The 20,436-nt window shown below is 37.0% G+C and overlaps 1 protein-coding gene across 11 annotated transcripts in view; it reads left to right on the forward strand.

Annotated features, from left to right (window-relative positions):
• Window positions 1-20,436, forward strand: part of WDR33 (WD repeat domain 33) — a 156,530-nt gene that overhangs the window by 83,104 nt on the left and 52,990 nt on the right. For 7 of the 11 annotated variants that reach the window (XM_064586364.1, XM_064586365.1, XM_064586366.1 and 4 more), the window contains exons 2-7: window positions 2,465-2,691; window positions 4,103-4,171; window positions 4,968-5,072; window positions 7,215-7,310; window positions 7,493-7,644; window positions 9,342-9,439. In XM_064586364.1, coding sequence (XP_064442434.1) covers window positions 2,488-2,691; window positions 4,103-4,171; window positions 4,968-5,072; window positions 7,215-7,310; window positions 7,493-7,644; window positions 9,342-9,439 — 724 coding nt within the window. In that variant the 5' untranslated portion in view covers window positions 2,465-2,487. The other 4 variants (XM_064586363.1, XM_064586369.1, XM_064586371.1 and 1 more) reach the window with 4 other exon arrangements.

Genomic DNA, 20,436 nt, shown 5'->3' on the forward strand with positions numbered 1-20,436 from the left:
GAGCAGGAATCCCAATGTGGGGCTCAATCCCAGGACCCGGATCATGACCTGAGCCAAAAGCAGATGCTTAACCTACTGAGCCACCCAGTTGTTGTTGTTTGTTTGTTTTTTAACTAGGCTCCATGCCCAACGTGGGGCCTGAACTTAAGACCCTGACAGGATCATGAGTCATACTCTACTGACTAACCCCTAAAATGTTATTTTTGTAACATCGTTGATTAACCATACTTCAGTAAAAAAACCTTAATTCTCATTTGATATCAGTCATACTAGAAAGTAGATCATTAGAATGATTTTATTCTCATAAAATTAGAAATTTATTGTAAAGTGAAAAAATAGTAATTTTAGGATATACTTTTCAAGCTATGTCTTTTTATTTTTATATTTATTTATTTAAAAAAGATTTTATTTATTTATTTGACAGAAAGCGCAAGAGCAGGAACACAAGCAGGGGGAGTTGGAGAGGGAGAAACAGGCTTCCCACTGAGCAGGGAGCCCGATGCTGGGCTCGATCCCAGGTCCCTGGGATCATGACCTGAGCCGAAGGCAGATGCTTAACCCACTGAGCCACCCAGGTGCCCCTTATTTATTTATTTTTTTAAAGTTTTATTTAAGTAATCTGTACACCCAACCTGGGGGTCTAACTCATGACCCTGAGATCAAGAGTTGGATGCTCTTCCACTGAGCCAGCCAGGAGCCCAAAGCTGCATCCTTTTGGAATTACTGGCCTAGATATCTGAATTGAAGCCATTAGTTGAAATCTGGCTGCTGAAACTTACTTGGATTCATGGGATAGCTGAATAAACAGATTCCTTCACCAATATTATTGAGTCAAATGCTTAGTGCAATTTGTGCATCCTGATTTAATTCACACATAGCCCTAAGAGAAAGACAGAATGTTTATCTCATTATAAATTAACATTTGTGAGAAACCTTCTGGGATTGCTCCAGAGTAGTGGAAATAATATGTATTAAATGTATATTTTATCACACTACTTATTTTTGTTATTATTTGTTCCTCCTGTCATCCCCCCCTTCCTATTATCATTATTAAGTGGTTTCAGTAGAGACTAAAGTGACAGAATGAAGTAATAGTAGTATGAATATTTTCATCCAAAGGAAATCATAAATTTTGTTCAGGTCCTTGTTTAGTGTCTTGAATGAGGAAAGGCAAATATAAGACTATAGAAAAATAATGCAGAGTACAATCTCTGCTGCTATCAAAACAAAAATAATTGTGGAAGTTGCTTTTAACTAAGACCTTTTTTTTTTTTAAGATTTTATTTATTTATTTGACAGAGAGAGACACAGTGAGAGAGGGAACACACGCAGGGGGAGTGGGAGAGGGAGAAGCAGGCTTCCCGCTGAGCAGGGAGCCCAATGGAGGGCTCAGTCCTAGGACCCTGCGATCATGATCTGAGCCGAAGGCAGATGCTTGACGACTGAGCTACCCAGGCGCCCCTTAACTAACACCCTTTATAAAGGTGTTTTTCATAGTCTGGTTTTTAAAATGTGCTTAAAAATGTGTTTTTATATCATGCATATTTATATTATTGGAATGTAAATTTAATTGGAGAGCCTTAAAGTTGGAAAACTTTTAAGCTCTTAATATTTTTTCCGTTGAGATGTTAGCTTAATGTTGCCTGTGTAAATATATAAATACACATATTGAGAAATACAGTTTTGTGGTACTTTGATTCTGAAATTAGATCTATATACTTTTATTTAAAAAATTTTTTTTTTCTTTTTAAAGATTTTGTTTAGAGAGAGCATGTGAGTGTGAGTGGGAGGAGGGGCAGAGGGAGAGTGACAGTCTCAAGCGGACTCTGCGCTGAGCACAGAGCCAGATGTGTGGTTGGATCTCATGACCCTGATATCATGACCTGAGCCGAAATCAAGAGTGGGACGCTTAACTGATTGTACCACCCAGGAGCCCCTAGATACACATACTTCTAGCATTCATATGAAATAGGATAGTTTATTCCTTTTTCTGCACTATTCCTAGGAAAGTTAAAAGGACAAAAAAAGTCAGATTTAAAAATTTTGTAGCAACTCTTGCATAAATGAATTGGGGTCTTATGATAAGCTTAAAATGATTTGTTTTACCATCAAACATCTAATGAAAACTTCGTTTTAAAAATGTGAACAGTTCTCAGTGATTCTACTCTCCTCCCCTACTTCACACAGACACAGTACACAGCACATTGACCCCATGCTGTTCACCAGGCTGAATTTTACAACAAATGCTCATTGGCACTTATTCTGTGAATTGGCCTTTTTCAAATGTATAACTGGTTTCTGCCATTAAATCTGATAGTTCATTTTGTAATTAGGTTGACTAAAAGCTAGAAATGATATCTATTAGAAAATGGAAGAGAAGTATGAAAAATGTTCATTTTAAAATGTTTTCAAATAATGTTGCAGTGCTGATATTTGTAGTGAAAATACTTTTTCCTTACCCTAGTGTCCTAGAACGAATACATCACCATGGCTACAGAAATTGGTTCTCCTCCTCGTTTTTTCCATATGCCAAGGTTCCAACACCAAGCACCTCGACAACTATTTTATAAGCGACCTGATTTTGCACAGCAGCAAGCAATGCAGCAGCTTACCTTTGATGGAAAACGGATGAGAAAAGCAGTAAACCGAAAAACCATAGACTATAATCCGTCTGTAATTAAGTATTTGGAGGTAAGTCTAGTTAATGTGCTTCTGATGACCAAACTTTGGCTTTTTAAAAAGAAGAAAGTTTTTAGAATGCAGGGTAATAAGTATAACTGTGTTTCTTGAATTAGTGGGATGAAGTGGAATTTCAAATGAGGCCAATCACTAGTACTTTTTTACTTTCTGCACGCATGAATCATCTTCTCAAAAATTGTAAAATTTAAACTGTGATTTATAGTTTAAACTTCTTTTTTTAAAAAAGATTATTTATTTGTTGGAGAGAGTGAGCGAGCATGAGAGCACAAGCAGGGGGAGTGGCAGGCAGAGGGAAAAGCAGGCTCCCCGTGGATCAAGGAGCCAGACACGGGGACTTGATCCCAGGACCCTGGGATCATGACCCGAGCCGAAGGCAGACGCTTAACCAACTGAGCCACCCAGGCATCCCATAGTTTAAACTTTTAGAACAAAGTTCACAGCAAATCTCAGAAAATGGTACTTTAATCCCAAAGCCAGCCTTAAAACACTTGTTAAACCCCCAGTGTATTTGAAATGTCAAGAGACTACCAACATAAGAATATTTTTGTGGGAACGCACGCTCAGAACAGCAATTTTGCATGGCTCTAGGAACACTGATTTTCCAAGTCCCTGGTGGTGGATAGCTCTTACTGTCAGAGAAAAGGGCTCCACTTTCTTGACGGTCAAGCACTGTAGGGTGAAAGCAACCCTGACAAGGTAACTAAAGGCAGAGTAGGCATCTGCCTAAATCTCTGCTTGATATTTCTCCCTTTTGAGTTCTTTATTTACTTGTCCTCACCTAGAAATTAGTCTCTGAGATTTGCTTTTCATTACTAACGCTATTACTTTAATCAGGTTTTGATCTGCTCTGGCCTCCTATGAAGAAAATTTGTTTGCTTTTTCTTACCTGAGACTGTTGTTAAAGACCTGTTTGCATATTGGATAATTAATATATTGCAGACACATAAGAGAAAAAGATTCATTCAGAGATGAAGACAGATTTAGGTTTTTTCAGGTTATTCAGTTGGAAAACTAGTCTAGGAGAGGTTGAGAGGAATTAAGAAAACCAAGGGCAAGATACCAGGAATTGTTTTGTGCTGAGGATTTTGAAGGAATTGGAGACATATGCCTATCCCTTATCCTTTTTCCTTTTATTAAAGCATGGCCAGTGAGAATGTATTGGGGTCAACAGTATCTTGGATGATTGGTTGGGGATGAGGTGAGTAAAGAGAGGAGGGAAATTCTAAACAATGTCAGTAGGGTAAGGTCTCTTTAGGATACCCACTGTTATCTTTGTTTTAGAACGTAATGAAAAAGTTTTAATTCTGTTTTTTCCCCATTTGGTAGCAGCTTACATTTTGTTTCAAACTGAGTATAATTGGACCTATTATATTAAGTAATTAATTTGTTTGTTTTTAAACAGAATAGAATATGGCAAAGAGACCAGAGAGATATGCGGGCAATTCAGCCTGATGCAGGTTATTATAATGATGTAAGTATTAAGATATGTTATACTAGCTTAGTAAAATCTCTTTGCTTGGACATTTGGACGTAAAACCATGTGATCTCAAATGCAAACATGGACTTTTCTTTTTTATGTTTTTATAATTTAAATAAAACATTCCTAAAGAGATAATATAACATATCTCTGTACTCCATGGGTTATATATATATATATATTTTTTTTTTTTTTTTTTTTAAAGATTTTATTTATTTATTCATGAGAGATAGAGAGAGAGAGGCAGAGGCAGAGGGAGAAGCAGGCTCCCCGCGGAACAAGGAGCCCGATGCGGGACTCGATCCCAGGACCCTGGGATCATGACCCACGCTGAAGGCAGACGCTTAACCGACTGAGCCACCCAGGCGTCCCTATTTTTTTTTTATTCAATTAAAATTTTTCTTTTACTTTAACGGTATATGAACTTTTGATTTGGGGCTTAAAGAAATGTCCAGCAAAAGACTGCACTGCTTCAGAGTCTGTGGAATAGGAAAGTTAATTTTAAATTTGGTTTATTGTGAACATGTTTTTATTGTGTTGACCTTGAGAAGTAATTGGGGAAATTGCATATTTGATTTTGTTGTTTGTTTAATAATAATGGGCATTTAACTGTCCTATATCTCAGTTTTCTTCATTTAATTAATACAGACTGATTATAATAATAGTCTTTTAAAGTGCTGTATAGTCCTGAATTTGTCTGTAAATGTTGAAATAATTACCTTGCTATTTCCCTGGTTTATGCCTTGTGTGTAATCAGGAGCCCTTAAAATCCAATTTTTTCTTTTTGTAGTTGGTCCCACCTATAGGGATGTTGAATAATCCTATGAATGCAGTAACAACAAAATTTGTTCGAACATCAACAAATAAAGTAAAGTGTCCAGTATTTGTTGTTAGGGTAAGTATTGTGTTGGGTACTTTTTTTTTTTTTTTGAAAAATTAATCCTGAGTTAGTCTGTACATATATTTAACAGAACAAAATTAAATTATTTTAAACTTATATCTGGGATAAAAATTGTTATGTTGCTAATAATTTTATTTTGGAATACCCAATCATTTATCCACTGTATTCACATTTAGTAAGGTATTGCGTTTGGATTGTTCTTCATGTTGCAATTTCCATAGAATTCTCTGAGCAGGCCATGGATTTATATTGTAGCAGGTCTCAGACTTGCTCTTGAATAGTAGGGTGGCTTTTGCTGCTGTTTAGAAAGCAGCATCTCAAAGTTAATGAAAACTGTTGGGTGTCATTAGTAAGGAAAACACCTGAAAAAAGCTAAAGGCCAGTGGTTGACCATAATTGTTAGCTTCAAAAAGGTACATAGTAGGTACTAAATACATATGCATGAAATTTAAGTATAATTTTTAAATAAATAGTAGATTGGCATGGTTTAAAATTTGAAAATTCGAAGGGTTTGCAATAAAAGGGCTTCCCATCTTCGTCTCCCAGGTATCCAGTTAATATTCCCATTTTTGATAGTATAATCATTTTCTTTGTGGTTTGCTAAGTAAGAATGTACTTGCTGGTTAGCAGTATATCAAGTCTAGAAATGTAGGATAGAGTTAATAGAGTTAAGCAAATAAGAATTGAAAAAAAATGGGACAGAGAAGCCATAATAATGGCAAACATTGTGGCAAATAAGCAAAATAAGCAAGTCCTCTGTGACTAGAGAGGTATGATAGAGAGCAGGGAGAACCAAAGGTCTGAGGGAAATATTGCAGTCAGTCTTAGGTCTCATATTTGCTTCAGAGGTCTAAAGCAGTAGAAACATCAGTTAAAAAAAAAAAAAACCACTTATTTTATTGGCTTTTTTGTTGGTAGAACCAACCATTATGTAGTATGATTTTGTTTGCCAGGGAGTTTGATAAAAGGGGTTGGTGTGCAGCTAATTTTTGTATCTTCTTAGCATAATAGAGAAAATTGTTTTGTAATGAGTAAAATCTGAGCATTTGGTATCACAGTACAGAAGGATAAAATTGTATTTGTTACAGTTTGTTAGGTAAATTTCTCATTTGGGGATCAAACTGTAAGGTCTCAGGAGATATTGACACATAGTGGAGACACAGTCCAAATTACAAGGTATTAAGACATAAAGACAAGGTATTGTGCGTATAGCTCTGTTGCCTGTATTATTTACTTGATTGGGATCCATAGTAGATAACAGAAACTAGGAAAGTAGGAGGATTTTATTCATAATCAAAGTAAGCAAAATCCCGATGTGCAGGTAAGCAATAAAAAGCCAGGTTTACCAAATAGTCTTCATTTTAAATATCTCATCCTGCTATTCCTATAAGCACACTTGTATTTTTCAACTGTGTGTCATAATTTTTAGTTAAATACATTTAGTGGCCAGGAAAAGTTTAATATCCTTGATGTCCTTAAATTGGTACTTTTTTTCATAAAACACCAGTAACTTTCTGCCTTAATTGGTCCACTAGCAGGTGTAATCCTTCTTTGAGTTATTTTGGTGACTGACCATTTTATTTATGTTAGCCTGCCATGTATCCTAGGAAAATGTGGTCTTTGCATATTTTGCTTTTAAAGGTTCTTCAAAGGGTGTAGATGTGTGTAACTTAACCAGGTACTTTTAATGCATTTACTATTTTTTTTTTTAAGATTCATTTATTTTGAGAGAGAGAGAGAACACATGCGGGCGGCGAGGGGAGGGGCAAAGGGCGAGGGAGAGAGAGAATCTTAAGCAGACTCCATGCTGAGCACAGAGCCTGACAGTGGGGCTCGATCTCACGACCCTGAGAGATCAGGACCTGAGCTGAAAGCAAGAGTTGGATGCTTAAACGACTGTGTCATCCAGGTGCCATGTGCATTTACTATTTTTAATTTAGTTAATGAGCTAAAGTGCTAGAGCTTTTCCTGCACTGTGTTAATACAAGTTCTTTTCTGACAAAGTACTTGCTTATAAATCTGAACTATGCTTAAGTGAAAGTCAGTATTGTCTATTTAATGTTGATTATTTGATATTTTGTAAATACTTTCTAAGTGTTTTAAAAATTAGCTAAGATTCTTTTTTTTCTTCCCTAGTGGACTCCAGAAGGAAGACGGTTGGTCACCGGAGCTTCTAGTGGAGAGTTCACCTTGTGGAATGGACTCACCTTCAATTTTGAAACAATATTACAGGTAACAGTAATCATCAGATGGTAACATTCTTCTGTGGTACTGTAAAGAACTGGAGATACAGTTACTTTTTTGGCATTTTAAACTTAAAATTGGACAAATAATTCTTGTGAGTTATGCTCCTGTAAAGCCTTCTGTCATATATTCTTTTACATAATGTTTACAAATGTTCTGTGTTTTCACAGGCTCATGATAGCCCAGTGAGGGCCATGACTTGGTCACATAATGACATGTGGATGTTGACAGCAGACCATGGAGGATATGTGAAATATTGGCAGTCGAACATGAACAACGTCAAGATGTTCCAGGCACATAAGGAGGCGATTAGAGAGGCCAGGTTTATACACAATATACCATTTTCTGTAGTCCCTATTGTCATGGTTAAATTATTCTCTAAGTGTATTCTGGGTGCAGAGATGCATGGGCTCTGTCAGATTCTGGGATACTTTCTGCACCCTATAAACACAATATTTTTCTTTGTTTTCACACACTCACCATTTCGCTGGCACTTTTCTGAAGTAGTGTTGTCCCGGTATCAGCCTTTGCAATATGTTAGAGATGTATTGTCTGCCGCATTTTGCACTGGTTTTCTCTCTTCATTTATGGTTAATAATGTGTATACGTTATTCCTTTTTATTACCTACTGTGTAAGACAAGAATCTTTCATTCCGAATAAAGAATTCAGTCTTTAATTATACAACTGAATAAAATCTAAAGCCTACAGAAAACACCTTCAGAGTTCACACAAAATACAAGAAAAAAAGGCTTAAGTGAAGACCTGGTTGGCTTGGTTATGCCACGACTTCAAAAGGAAAGTATAGTAGGACTAAAAACGCACAAGTAACTCTGGATGTGGCAAACATTAATGGAGTAATGAATGGGTTCTTCAAGCTTTGAAACTGTAAGCAAACCATTGTCAAGAGGACTTTAGGACTTTTTCTTCTGATTCACTGTTGAGAACATCAGTTATGCAAATGTATAATAAGTGGAGTTTAAAATATTTTCAGTGAGTTGTATATTTTTACATATCAATGAGATATGTATAGTAAAACCGGAAAAAAAAAATCTCGAAAGCAAGCCTGAAGAATTGCTGCAGCCTCAGAATAAAGCTAAGCAGCATTCTTTACTGGTGTACCGCCCATGTGTGGGAGGAGGTTGACATCTTTATAGAAAACATCATCCACTGCAGTCACTTGTTTCTACTTTCAGAATCTTAACAAAAATTGTTGGATAAACATGCTTCTGCAAAAACTGCTTTAGTGTCCTGCCCATACATTGAGTTTCACAGTTCTTTGTTAGTTATAGGACTCAAAAGTTCAAGAGAGTTCTTAGAGATAGATGAGAAACTTGATGGTTTTTCATGCCAGGGAGGGAAAGATGGCAGAATCCTTTGCAGTAGATTATCTTTGGCTTCAAACACAGTCTGAATGTCTCTGTGTTCGTTTTCCCTAAAAGGTGCAACATTCATGGATTAGCTTGCCAGGGAGAAGGTGTGAGAGTTTCCCACAGACCACTCAAATAAATGAGAAACATCGTATGTAGGGGTGTTTAGCAGCTAGTCTTTAAATAGCCTGTCCACATTTTTTTAGCTTAATCGTTTCATGAAGCGTCTGAGGCAGAAACTGATGCTAATTTTTTGAGCGGTATTCCTATGTGATTTAAAAGAGTGTTGAAGGAATATTGCAAAAGTAAAATTCACTTAGTTTCTACACTTAAATCAGCTCCACATTTTCTATTGGTAAGACAGGAAATACTACTGTGGGGAGTGTGGGAAGCATTAGTACTAATATACCTGTAAAGTTCTCGGACTATTGTTGATTGAAAACTAAGAAGCAACTACTCTGTTGAATTCTTCTTTTGATGAGATGCGTTTGTTAGCTGACAACATTCTCTTTAAGGGCTTCTTCACTGTTGGAATACTTCCCACTCCTGTTTATAACGCAGCACAGTGTTTTTATTTTTCCCTGTCTGAGAAGCACAGATAATCTGTTAAATGCTGACTTCTTTCCCCTGCTGTGTGTCTTCATGTAACAGTTTCTCACCCACGGATAATAAATTTGCTACATGCTCTGATGACGGCACTGTTAGAATCTGGGACTTTCTTCGTTGCCATGAGGAAAGAATTCTCCGAGGTACGTGTACTAACAGTACTGATTGGAATATTTAAATAGGGAAGGCATTTGTGGTTAAATCATCACAATACCACAATACCACAATACCAGCTTACATTTCCATTCAGTTTATTTACATATACACCGTCTCAGTCAGGCTCTTTAAAGAAACCTGAACACTCTCTCTGGTTCACAGTCATTTTGTAGATTTTTACTACTAGTAATATCTTTGAATTCTTTGAGTTGAGTTGTAAATTACATACAAGTGTTCCTCTTCTGTCATCCCGCCACCCCTGCAAATTACTTGCTTATCTGTATTCATCTGTTAGGGCTATATTCCTTTTCCTGTCTTATAGCCAGCATAGCTTTCTCCAACATAATGACACTATAATTCTATTTAGATACATTCTCCTGGCAGTCCTTTTAAAATATGATTAACTGTGGTATCAGTAGCTACACTTTTCATTATTGCTATTTCTGAGAGCAGGTGTTGTGTTTTTTTGTTTTTTTTTTTTAAACAGTATACCACATTTGCGTACTACATGGCCCACTTGTTACTAAATTTTTTCTTGTTTACTTTTATTGATTTCTTAATTATAAACTAATGTCTATGAATTACTCCCTCCTACAAAAGAAATCCATATTTTTACTTGGATTAACTTAGTTTTAGACTTCATTAAGTGGGGCTGTTGAAATACAGTTTATCTCTACCATTTTTGCGAATTCAGTGGGTGCTAGAGTTAGGGAATTAAATGTTTATATATGTAATGCAAACATTGAAACAAACATTTAATTAGTAAAAACATTTAATCTTATTAGTTCATTGTTAACTAGGAAGGTAGTGTTTTTCAGGTGCTTAAATTGAACTTGTACTAATTTAACAAAGAATGCATTCCACTCCATACTCTTGATTCCAGTATCCCATAAAAGTAACATCTTCCTCTGACATATAAATGCTGGGTAGGCACATGGGTGCCGCAGTCACTGGGTGTCAAGAAATTACTATTTAGAGATTTTCCTTTCTGTTCAAGAGTCTTGGTTGAATTTTTACAACATTCCAGAGCTTAATTTATAGCCTATAGTGTTGATGCTTTCTAGATAAGAAAATAAATGCCCTTGATATTTAACCCATATTTCAAGCCAGTTTTTTTTCTTTTAAATCATGTTTGTTTACATGTTTCTGGCTTTGCACATTTTGTGTGAGTTCATCCACAGTGCTGTATGGTGATAGGATATAGTACCTATCATTGAAGGAGTGTACTCACTGTGAATGTTATAATATCGTACAACTTCAGAACTAGACGGAGTCTTTGGAATCATTTAGCTGGAGATATTTTATGGATGAGTATCATGACCCACCAGGCTTAAGTGACATGTTCAAGGTAAAATAAGTTCAGATCCAGGACTAGAATCTAGCTTAACGCTACACTAATGTTGCAGCTTTTCTCACTCTTAATGGAAGTCTTAGCTGTTAAACAGAAATAAGACAGGTAACTTTTTTCTAGGCTCTTAAAATCCTAATATAGAGGAAACAATAATTGTTACCAAAAGCAATTCTAAAGTATCAATACAATTATTTTTACAGTGGACTAGGGAGGACTATAATAACTTGAAGTCTTACATAAAACTACTATGCATCTTGGATTCAATAAAAGAAAACCTGCTATGTGGCAACATTTTTCACTTCAGTGTTCAATGAAATGTTACTCAATTTTGGTAATGAAACTGTTTCTAAATAGTACTTAACTTTTCCTCTGAAACTTAGAGTGTATGTGTGAGATATTCTAGCAGTTAAATACTTTCAGATTTGAGTTGAGGCAAATTTGGATAAGATTAAATGGATGCTGAATTATTATTTGTTCTTCCTATGGCTTAAAAAATACACCAGCATCCTGCCTATATTATTTGAGCATTGAATTTTATTTTTTTTGTGAGGGCTCTTTTTATTTTAATTTTTGCTATGGATATTTCAAGCATGTACAAAAGTATAATGAATCTCCATGTACTTTTAGGATGTATGTTCTAGCTTAGCTTACTCATGATTTTTGCTCCCTTTTAAAAACATTTTTCTTACTACCTCAATGAGTATATGGGACCAATATGAATATATTAAACCAAGTTAGTTATACCACCCAAATAGTAGTTCTAATAACAGGTCTGGTATAGTAGATGAGTTATTAGATTCCAATTATCCATTTTCTGTCATTCCTCATTTTTCTAAATTCTCTGAATTTTAGTGATGATTATAAAACAGTGAAACCAGTTACAATTTTCCTGTCCTTTACTTGTGAATTCCAGTTGTCTCAAGGCTGATCTGAAATTCCTCACATAAAATTTCAAGTGAATTTAATTTAGCTTTATACATAGAAAATTGGGTCACAAAGTCAAACAAATAGGGATAGGACCTTCCAATATCTAAAATGTCAGTTGGTCTCTACGAAGGGATGATGTTCAAGTAGCCTACACAGACTCTGAACCATTGGGCAGGTAAGCATAGTCCTGCACAATGTTAGTGTTGTACATTAGACCAAAACTTGGGTTTAGGTATTTTTAAAAAGATTTTTATTTATTTATTTGACAGAGAGAGAGAGGGAGAACAAGCAGGGGGAGCAGCAGAGGGACAGGGAGAAGCAGGCTACCCCCTGAGCAAGGAGCCCGACCGGGGCTTGATCCCAGCAGCCTGGGATCAGGACATGAGCTGAAGGCAGACCCTTAACTGACTGAGCTGCCCAAGCGCCCCGGGCGTCTTGGGTTTAATAAGAACATTTTAAATGAAGGGGATGTTTATGATCATGTAGTTCAACTCTTTATCAAATACTTACCTTTTCTATATCATTCCTAAAACCCAGTCTTCTCATAAACATTTTTAGTGTTACAGTATTCATTACCTCAAGTGATTATTTTTTGCGATTTTAGGTAGCTTAATTTTCAGAAAGTTCTTTCATTATATCAGAAATCTGCTTCTGTATGACTTGTCCTGCCTCAGGAACACAAAAAATTAAGTTTATACTTTCTTCATGGCAGCCCTTTAAGTATTTGAAGATAGCTATCATGTCTTCTTTTTTTAGTATGTTAGTATACTGAAGCAAGCACTCTGTCATGTCTTCTTAATGTAGACCATCAGCTATAAGCATACAGGATCCCTGTGCATGGTGGAAGCCATCATACCATACTGTTGACTGCAGAATTTATAGTTGCTTTTTAGTGTCCTTTCTGAGATTGTTCTCATGCTTTTTGGAAGAGGAAGAAGTTACACAAGAGAAAGTAATCAGTATTTTTTAAGGTTCAAATGAGCACAGATCTGTTGTTAGGAGATTTGCTATTCAAAAGATCATGATTGGTCCATAGGTATGAAATTGAACATACTGAAAAATTGAGAGGTATTGTGTACCATTCATTACTAGAACATATGCAAGTCAGCATGATTTATACACAATTATCCTTTTCCATTATTACTTAGAGCACTTAATTTGTGGGCTGGGATTAAAAGAACATTTAAGCACCAGAAGTACATGAATCTAAATGAGCCTCTAGTTTACTGATATTTATGCATTTGACTCCCATTGAAATAGAGCCATTAAAATCCATTTAATTAATGACCATATGCTATATGTATGCTACCACCTGGTAGAAGAATCTTTTCCCAAGGTATGACACCGCCCCTCGTGCTTCTTAAATTTTAGTGGGATATTTTCACACACTTAAGATGGTGGAGAATATGAGAAGAGTCTTGATAGTGTTAGAAAGGTAGTTTTATCTGTATAGAGTTAGAAGCAGATCACTTAAGACTAGCTAAAATGTACACAAGAAAGGTTGAAAACGCAAAATCAATAAGAAAACTGAAGTAAACTTCAGTGAGAAGCATAATATTCTTCAAAAGAACCCAGTTTACAAAATTTCAGCATGCTTTCATTTTGTTTTACCTTCTTGGTTTTAACAATAGCAGATACATTACACTTACTATGTATCGGGCATGTTCTAAGTATTTTTTTTTTTTAAGATTTTATTTATTTATTTGACAGAGACAAGACGAGAGAAGGAACACAAGCAGGGGGAGTGGGAGAGGGATCATGACCTGAACCGAAGGCAGACGCTTAACGAGGCGCCCTCTCCCCGCCCCCCCCCCTTTTAAGAGAGAGTGTAAGCTAAGGTGGGAGGGTGAAGGGAGGGGCAGAGGGAGAAGGAAAGAGAGAATCTTAAGCAAGCTCCATGCTCAGCATGGAGCCCAGCATGGAGCCCAGCATGGGACTTGATCTCACAACCCTGAGATCATGACCTGAGCCAAAATCAAGAGTTGGATGCTTAACCGACTGAGCCACCCAGGTGGCCCTGTTGTAATAACTTCATTTAATCTTCCTGGTAACCCTATGAGCTAAATACTGTTTGTTCCACATTTTACAAACGGGTAACCAAGGTACGATAAAGTTAAGTAAACCTTAAGGTCAGGTAGCTTGTAAGAGGTGGGGGTAGGATTTGAACCCAGGTTTTTAGGGCCAGAGTTCACACTCAACCACTATGTTAAACTGCCTCTTTTCTGTTTTAAAAGTAGGGCGCCTGGGTGGCTCAGTCGTTAAGCGTCTGCCTTCGGCTCGGGTCATGATCCCAGGGTCCTTGGATCGAGTGCCACATCGGGTTCCCTCCTCGGCGGGAAGCCTGCTCTCCCTCTCCCACTCCCGCTGCTTGTGTTCCTGCTCTCACTATCTCTGTCTCTGCCAAATAAATAAATAAAATCTTTAAAAAAAAAAAAAAGTAGTATCAACATGGATGTAATGTCTTCCTGAGCTGTGATGACAGAATTACAGAGTTTTTTGGGGAGAGGAGAAGGGTGTAAGTAGAGGGAACTAATTGAGGTACTCAAGTTCATTTTACCATTTGTCTTTAAAGCCGTCCATGTAGGTGGGACACCTGGGTGGCTCAGTTGGTTAAGCGTGTGACTCCTGATTTTGGCTCAGGTCATGATCCCAGGGTCCTGGGATCGAGTCCTGCATCAGGGTCCTTGTTCACTGGGGAGCCTGCTTCTCCCTCTGCCTGCCGCTCCCCCTGCTTGTGCTCTCTCTCTTTCTTTCTGATAAATAAATAGATAAAATCTTAAAACCCAACACTGTCCATGTAGATTATGGGATTTTATTTTATTTTATTTTTTTAAAGATTTTATTTATTTATTTGACAGAGAAAGACACAGCGAGAGAGGGAACACAAGCAGGGGGAGTGGGAGAGGGAGAAGCAGGTTTCCAGCTGAGCAGGGAGCCCGATGCGGGGCTCAATCCCAGGACCTGGGCCTCAATTGTGACCTGGGCCGAAGGCAGATAGATGCTTAACGACTGAGCCACCCAGGCGCCCCTAGATTATGGGATTTTAATGTAGGATATATTTAACAACACAAAAATTAAACTACAATGAATAGTTCAAACTAAATGAGTTATAAGATACTAGTTTATGTAAATAGAACATGGACATAAGGAGTTATACTGAGACTTATTCAGGAGGTAATATCTGTTTTCAGATACAGCACTCATAGAGAGGAAATGAACTGCTGAGTACGCACAACTTAATATTATTAGTACTTTTGATAAGCCTCTGTATCCCTTCCTTATTGCATTGACTGTGGTCTTTAATAAATGAGATCAACCCCTCTGCAAAGATCTTTCGGTTTAGCAGTGTGTTTTTAACTGTGTGAAGACATGTTTATGAAGTCTGAGTGTTCCAAAAATCTTTGATGCTTTTTACTGGAAATAATTTTACTTATTGAAGTAGAATTGGCAAGCCACATAGTTTATGATTAACGGACCTACTTTACTTATGCAGTGTTTACAAAACATCCCACAAGATCCTGTCCTCCCCAAGAAAAAAAGCGAAACACCCAGCTTCCTTTAAAATAGCCTATATTAGAGTAACTTCTTTCACTAACATAGCATATATTAATATTAAAAGCTCTTCAGGCACTTCTTACTTAATCATCCAAACAGCTACGTAAACCCATTTTACACAAGGATGCTGATTTTCTGTCTGTGTTACCTTATTTTGAGGAAGAGTTTGTTTTTAGGCTCTTTTCCCTCTGCTTTCCTGAAGAGACTGGATTATGGTAGGTTCTCCCACGTAAAGAATCATCTGAGTATATTATGAGAAGAAAAAAGACTTAATAAGTCTTAATAAGACTCTGAAGCACATTATTTGAAGAAATTAGTGTAGTAGGGTTCTGAAGTATTCATTTTATATGGTACATTCACATTTTTGCAGGAATTGTTTTAGATTTTCATATTGGGCTTTGTTCTTTCTAAATGTTGCACATAATACGGCAAAAACTTGTTGAAAATAGATTTGTGGCTTTCTTGGGATGTCAGATCTGCACACTGTTGCTGTCAGTGTTTTTTGAGTCAAGAGCAATTCCCAGACCCTCTTGTATATAAAGATTCTGGTTTTTTGACAGTGATGAAATCACTGATTAATAATTCAGGCAGTTGATTTTCAGAAAGAGTCTGTGTCTTTGCATTAATTGTAATTATCTGCTTCAGTTTATTTTGAGTGGGGCCGAAATTTCCATTTGCTGATGAATTAGTTACCTGGTTATATTTTAGAACTTCCAGCTAACTAGGTCTTTAGTAGTTTGTCTTGTCTTTTTCTTTTCTTTTTTCTTTCCTTTCCTTTCCTTTCCTTTCCTTTTCTTTTCTTTCTTTCTCTCTCTCTCTCTCTCTCTTTCTCTCTCTCCCTCTCTCCCTCCCTCCCTCCCTCCCTTCCTTTTTTTTTTTTTTTTTTTTAAATTTTATTTATTTGACAGAGCACAAGCAGGGGGAGCTGCAGGGGAAGGGGGAGAAGCAGGTTCCCGGCTGAATAGGGAGCCCAATGTGGGGCTCTATCCCAGGACCCTGGGATCAGGACCTGAGCCAAAGGCAGTTGCTTAACTGACTGAACCACCCGGGCACCCCTCTTTGGTAGTTTTTAAAGTTAAAATTCAGAGCTTTGGAAAGAGTGATAAAATTATATAAATATGTAATATGCTTTTGGCTTTTTCATTTTTAGTAGGTAGATCCTTATTAAAGTATGGTATCATCAAAAATAGTTACTTGTCAATGAGGGCAGTTAAGTACCAAAACAAAAACTTTTTTTTTTTTAAGTCAGTTTTCCCCTTTACTTTACTGATATATACTAGAAAACCATCTTAAAGTTTTATTTAAGGGGTGTCTGGGTGGCTCAGTCAGTTGGATGTCTGCCTTTGGCTCAGGTCATGGTCTCGGGGTCCTGGGATTGAGCCCCATGTCAGGCTCCCCACTTGGTGGGGAGCCTGCTTCTCGCTCTCCATCTGCCTGCTTCTCCCCTGCTTGTGCGCTCTGTCAAATAAATGAAATCTTAAAAAAAAAAAAGTTTGATTTAAGTCATATCTCAGGAATTTGTAAGAAGCACCTACAGTGCTGTGATCTCTTTAGTTATAGAGACCAGAATAAGAATTTCTATTTAAAAAAAGAAATGGGGGCACCGCAGTGGCTTGGTCGGTTAAGCATCTGCCTTTGGCTCAGGTCATGATCCCGGGGTTCTGGGATCGAGCCCCACATCGGGCTCCCTGCTTGGCGGGGAGTCTGCTTCTCCCTCTCCCTCTGTCTGCCACTCCCCCTGCTTGTGCGAGCTTATGTGCGTGAGCGTGCTGTCTCTCTCTGTCAAATAAAATCTTAAAAAAAAAAAAAGTAATTTTTAGGTGATTTATCCCTTTTTTCATTTGTCCTTTTTTATGGATTGTTTCATAAACTAGTCTTAATTTCTCCAAAATGCACTAATCAGTTTCTCAAAGCCAATCTGCTGAAGGCTCTTTCTGGTTTTTTCCCTTTGAAGGTATTTTAATATAATTCTCTTTGAGAGAACGTTACCCTTATTAGCATGGTTTTAGAATATCACGTTACTTGGATTATTAGCCCATTGAATTGTATATGCTTTAACTTGCTGATATTTTTAAATATTGTATTGGTCCCTAGGGAACATCAGGAAGGTACAGCCACCACAGGGGGCCTGTGGTGCCTTTGAATAGGGGCAGGTAGAGTTTCTCCTGCTCAGAACCATCCATCTGAAAAGGGAATGCCTTCTGTAATCTTTCTGACAGCTGGCAAGCTAAACCTCCCAATTTGAACCAAGGAAAGCTTAAGAGCTCATTAACAGCTCTTTCTCTTTTCTTTCTGTAGGAAAAATTTCCATAATTAAATCCAAATATGATGTCTCAATATCTTCCCCACACCCTATATTCTAGATGTATATACAATAAATCGAACCCTACTGTCATACATAATCCTTTAAATATTTGAAAATGACAGAATTTCTCTTAAGTCTCTCTTATCCAAGTTGAATACTACATTTCCTTTTACTCTTTCTCATGACTTCTGGATCCTCCCCCATTCTGAGCATCTCTCGTCAAGAATTAAGATTCACCATTCAGAATATCCATTCTTACTAAATGGCAGAGGGCACGACACCACACGAATTCACACTAATCATCAAAAACCTACATTTGTTTTTATATAAACTCATAAACCATTCTAGTAGATTATAGAATTGAGGTTGAAAACCTAAATACTACTGGGCGCCTGGGTGGCTCAGTTGGTTGAGCGACTGCCTTCGGCTCAGGTCATGATCCTGGAGTCCCTGGATCGAGTCCCGCATCGGGCTCCCTGCTTGGCGGGGAGTCTGCTTTGCCCTCTGACCCTATCCCCTCTCATGTGTTCTCTCTCATTCTCTCTCTCTGAAATAAATAAATAAAATCTTAAAAAAAAAAAAAAAAAAGAAAACCTAAATACTGGACTTTACATTTATCTCTATTTAAAATTTTACGTATTAAATTTCTATTCATTCAATTTAACATCACAGTATCTTCTTGAATCCTAACCCCTAGAGAACTCCCAGTTTTGGATCACCTGTAAATTTGCAAAGCAGGCCATCTACATTAATAAAAAAATGTTAAATAGGACAGAGGCCAAGCAAAGAACCTTGCAGCCCTCTGCAGACTCGCCTCACTGGTAACAAACATCCAATGGAAACTTAGGTTGGAAATGGTCTCTCCGTCATGTAGTTATAAAGCCACGATCCTCTGCCATGATCTTGAGACTAGTTCAAAAGTTTGCCTATGGTTTGGCTATAATTTCCTTGACCACCCCTCCAGTAATTCTTTACAAAAAAAAAAAGTTGTTTTAGCATGACCTACTCCAAACCACTGATTTTCAGTGGAGGCAATAATACTCTATAACGAGCATTTTGTAAAGAGTTTTCTCTCAGAGTGTGCACTGGTGCCTTTTTAAAAAAGCTTTATGCATAGTGGTCATTATTAGTGAAGATATAGAATGTTTACAGCACTCTAAAGATTCCTTCATACCTTTTCCCCACCCAAGCTTTTTATTAGGTAATTTAGACATTCAAAGATATTTTCATTAATTACCCTTTTCTCTATTGTTTTTCAAATTTTCTTTTTTGTCCTTTTGTGGTTTCTTTCATCTCCCTTTCCCTTACGTACAGCTGTCTTAATTTCCTTGACTTGCCTCTGTGTTTTTTTTAATTAAACATTAGGTTTTTATAATTTAAAATATTTATTTATTTATTTAAGGAAACTCTCCTCCCAATTTGGGGCTGTACCTCATGACCCCAAGATCAAGAGTCACATGCTCTATCAACTAAGCAAGCCAGGTGCCCTGCCTCTCTGTTCTTTTGAAAACAATGTTTTATTATTTTTTCAGATTAACTTCATTTACAGGTTTCCTGCTACTGAAAGCAATACAACAAAAGTTAGTATATAAAGAGATAGTGTTGTGTATTATTACAATCACAGGCTCTGGAACCTGGATGTTAAGTCACAATTTAGCCCTTAGCAGCCATGGGATATTTGGGCAAGTCACATTACGGTGTCTGTGTTTTCATCTGTATAATGAGGATTAGTAGTAGTACTGACCTTTCTGAGTAGTTGTGAGAATTAAATAGGTTAATTCATGAGAAGCATTTACTGCCATAAACAATATCCAATTAATTTCAGCTATTATCTCATTTCCAAAGCTAATTTCAGAGCCTGCTTCCATCTCTCTGCCCATTTAAGGATAAAAGTGATTACTTCAGAAGGGTATTTTACTTTTCTTCTCTAAATGTTTTTCAGCCATTATCATTAGTTAGTGCAGTTGTACAGGTTTATATTTTCAGGTAGTCCATAAATATGACTACTTGTTTAAGCAAGTGGTCATGATTTTTTATGTTTTCAGGTGTAAAAAAATTCAACAGTTAGAATTGGCTTTTTTAAAAATTATTTTTAGTTTTATTTATTTTTTATTTTTTAAAGATTTTTTATTTATTTGACAGAGAGACACAGCAAGAGAGGGAACACAAGCAAGGGAAGTGGGAGAGGGCGAAGCAGGCTCCCCACAGAGCAGGGAGCCCGATGCGGGGCTTGATCCCAGGACCCTGGGATCATGACCTGAGCCGAAGGCAGATGCTTAACGACTTGAGCCACCCATGCACCCCTTAGAATTGGCTTTTTTAAAAAAGATCTCATATGGAAGCACTTAAAGATTCTATTTGAATTGTTAGATGAATCAAATATTTAATGATTACCGTGGTCAATAAAAATTCTCAAGACATGGCCTTGTCCCTTAAGCAGCATTTCCAACATTTCCCTAGTTCTTTCATTGCTTCAGATATGGTTTGTGAATTGGGCAAGCACCATGGTGAAGGGAATGCTGAATACACTGTAAATCAAGTCTTCACAGATCATACTGCTGCAGACTGTGGTCATTGGTGTCTAGACTGTTTCATTGGGACAGCATTTATTTTTCTCTGGGGGAAGAAAAGGTTTTTTTCCTATTGACCAAATCTTATCACAGTAATTAATTTCTAAATCCATTTAGTAATAAAGTTGGATGAGCTAGTGATAACTCTGGTAGAATATCATTTCTGTTTGTCATCTTCAATGAGTAAGGGATCGGTGGTAATTTAGGAGACATGGGGAAACTGTAATTCTATGTATTTTCTGTCCCAGTGGATGAGACTTAAATACAGAAATCTAA

This window comes from Mirounga angustirostris, unplaced genomic scaffold (assembly GCF_029215605.1).
Source record: "Mirounga angustirostris isolate CCGP_5_RB_7025 unplaced genomic scaffold, mMirAng1.0.hap1 SCAF_3, whole genome shotgun sequence".
In the NCBI taxonomy this organism is placed as follows: Eukaryota; Metazoa; Chordata; class Mammalia; order Carnivora; family Phocidae; genus Mirounga; species Mirounga angustirostris.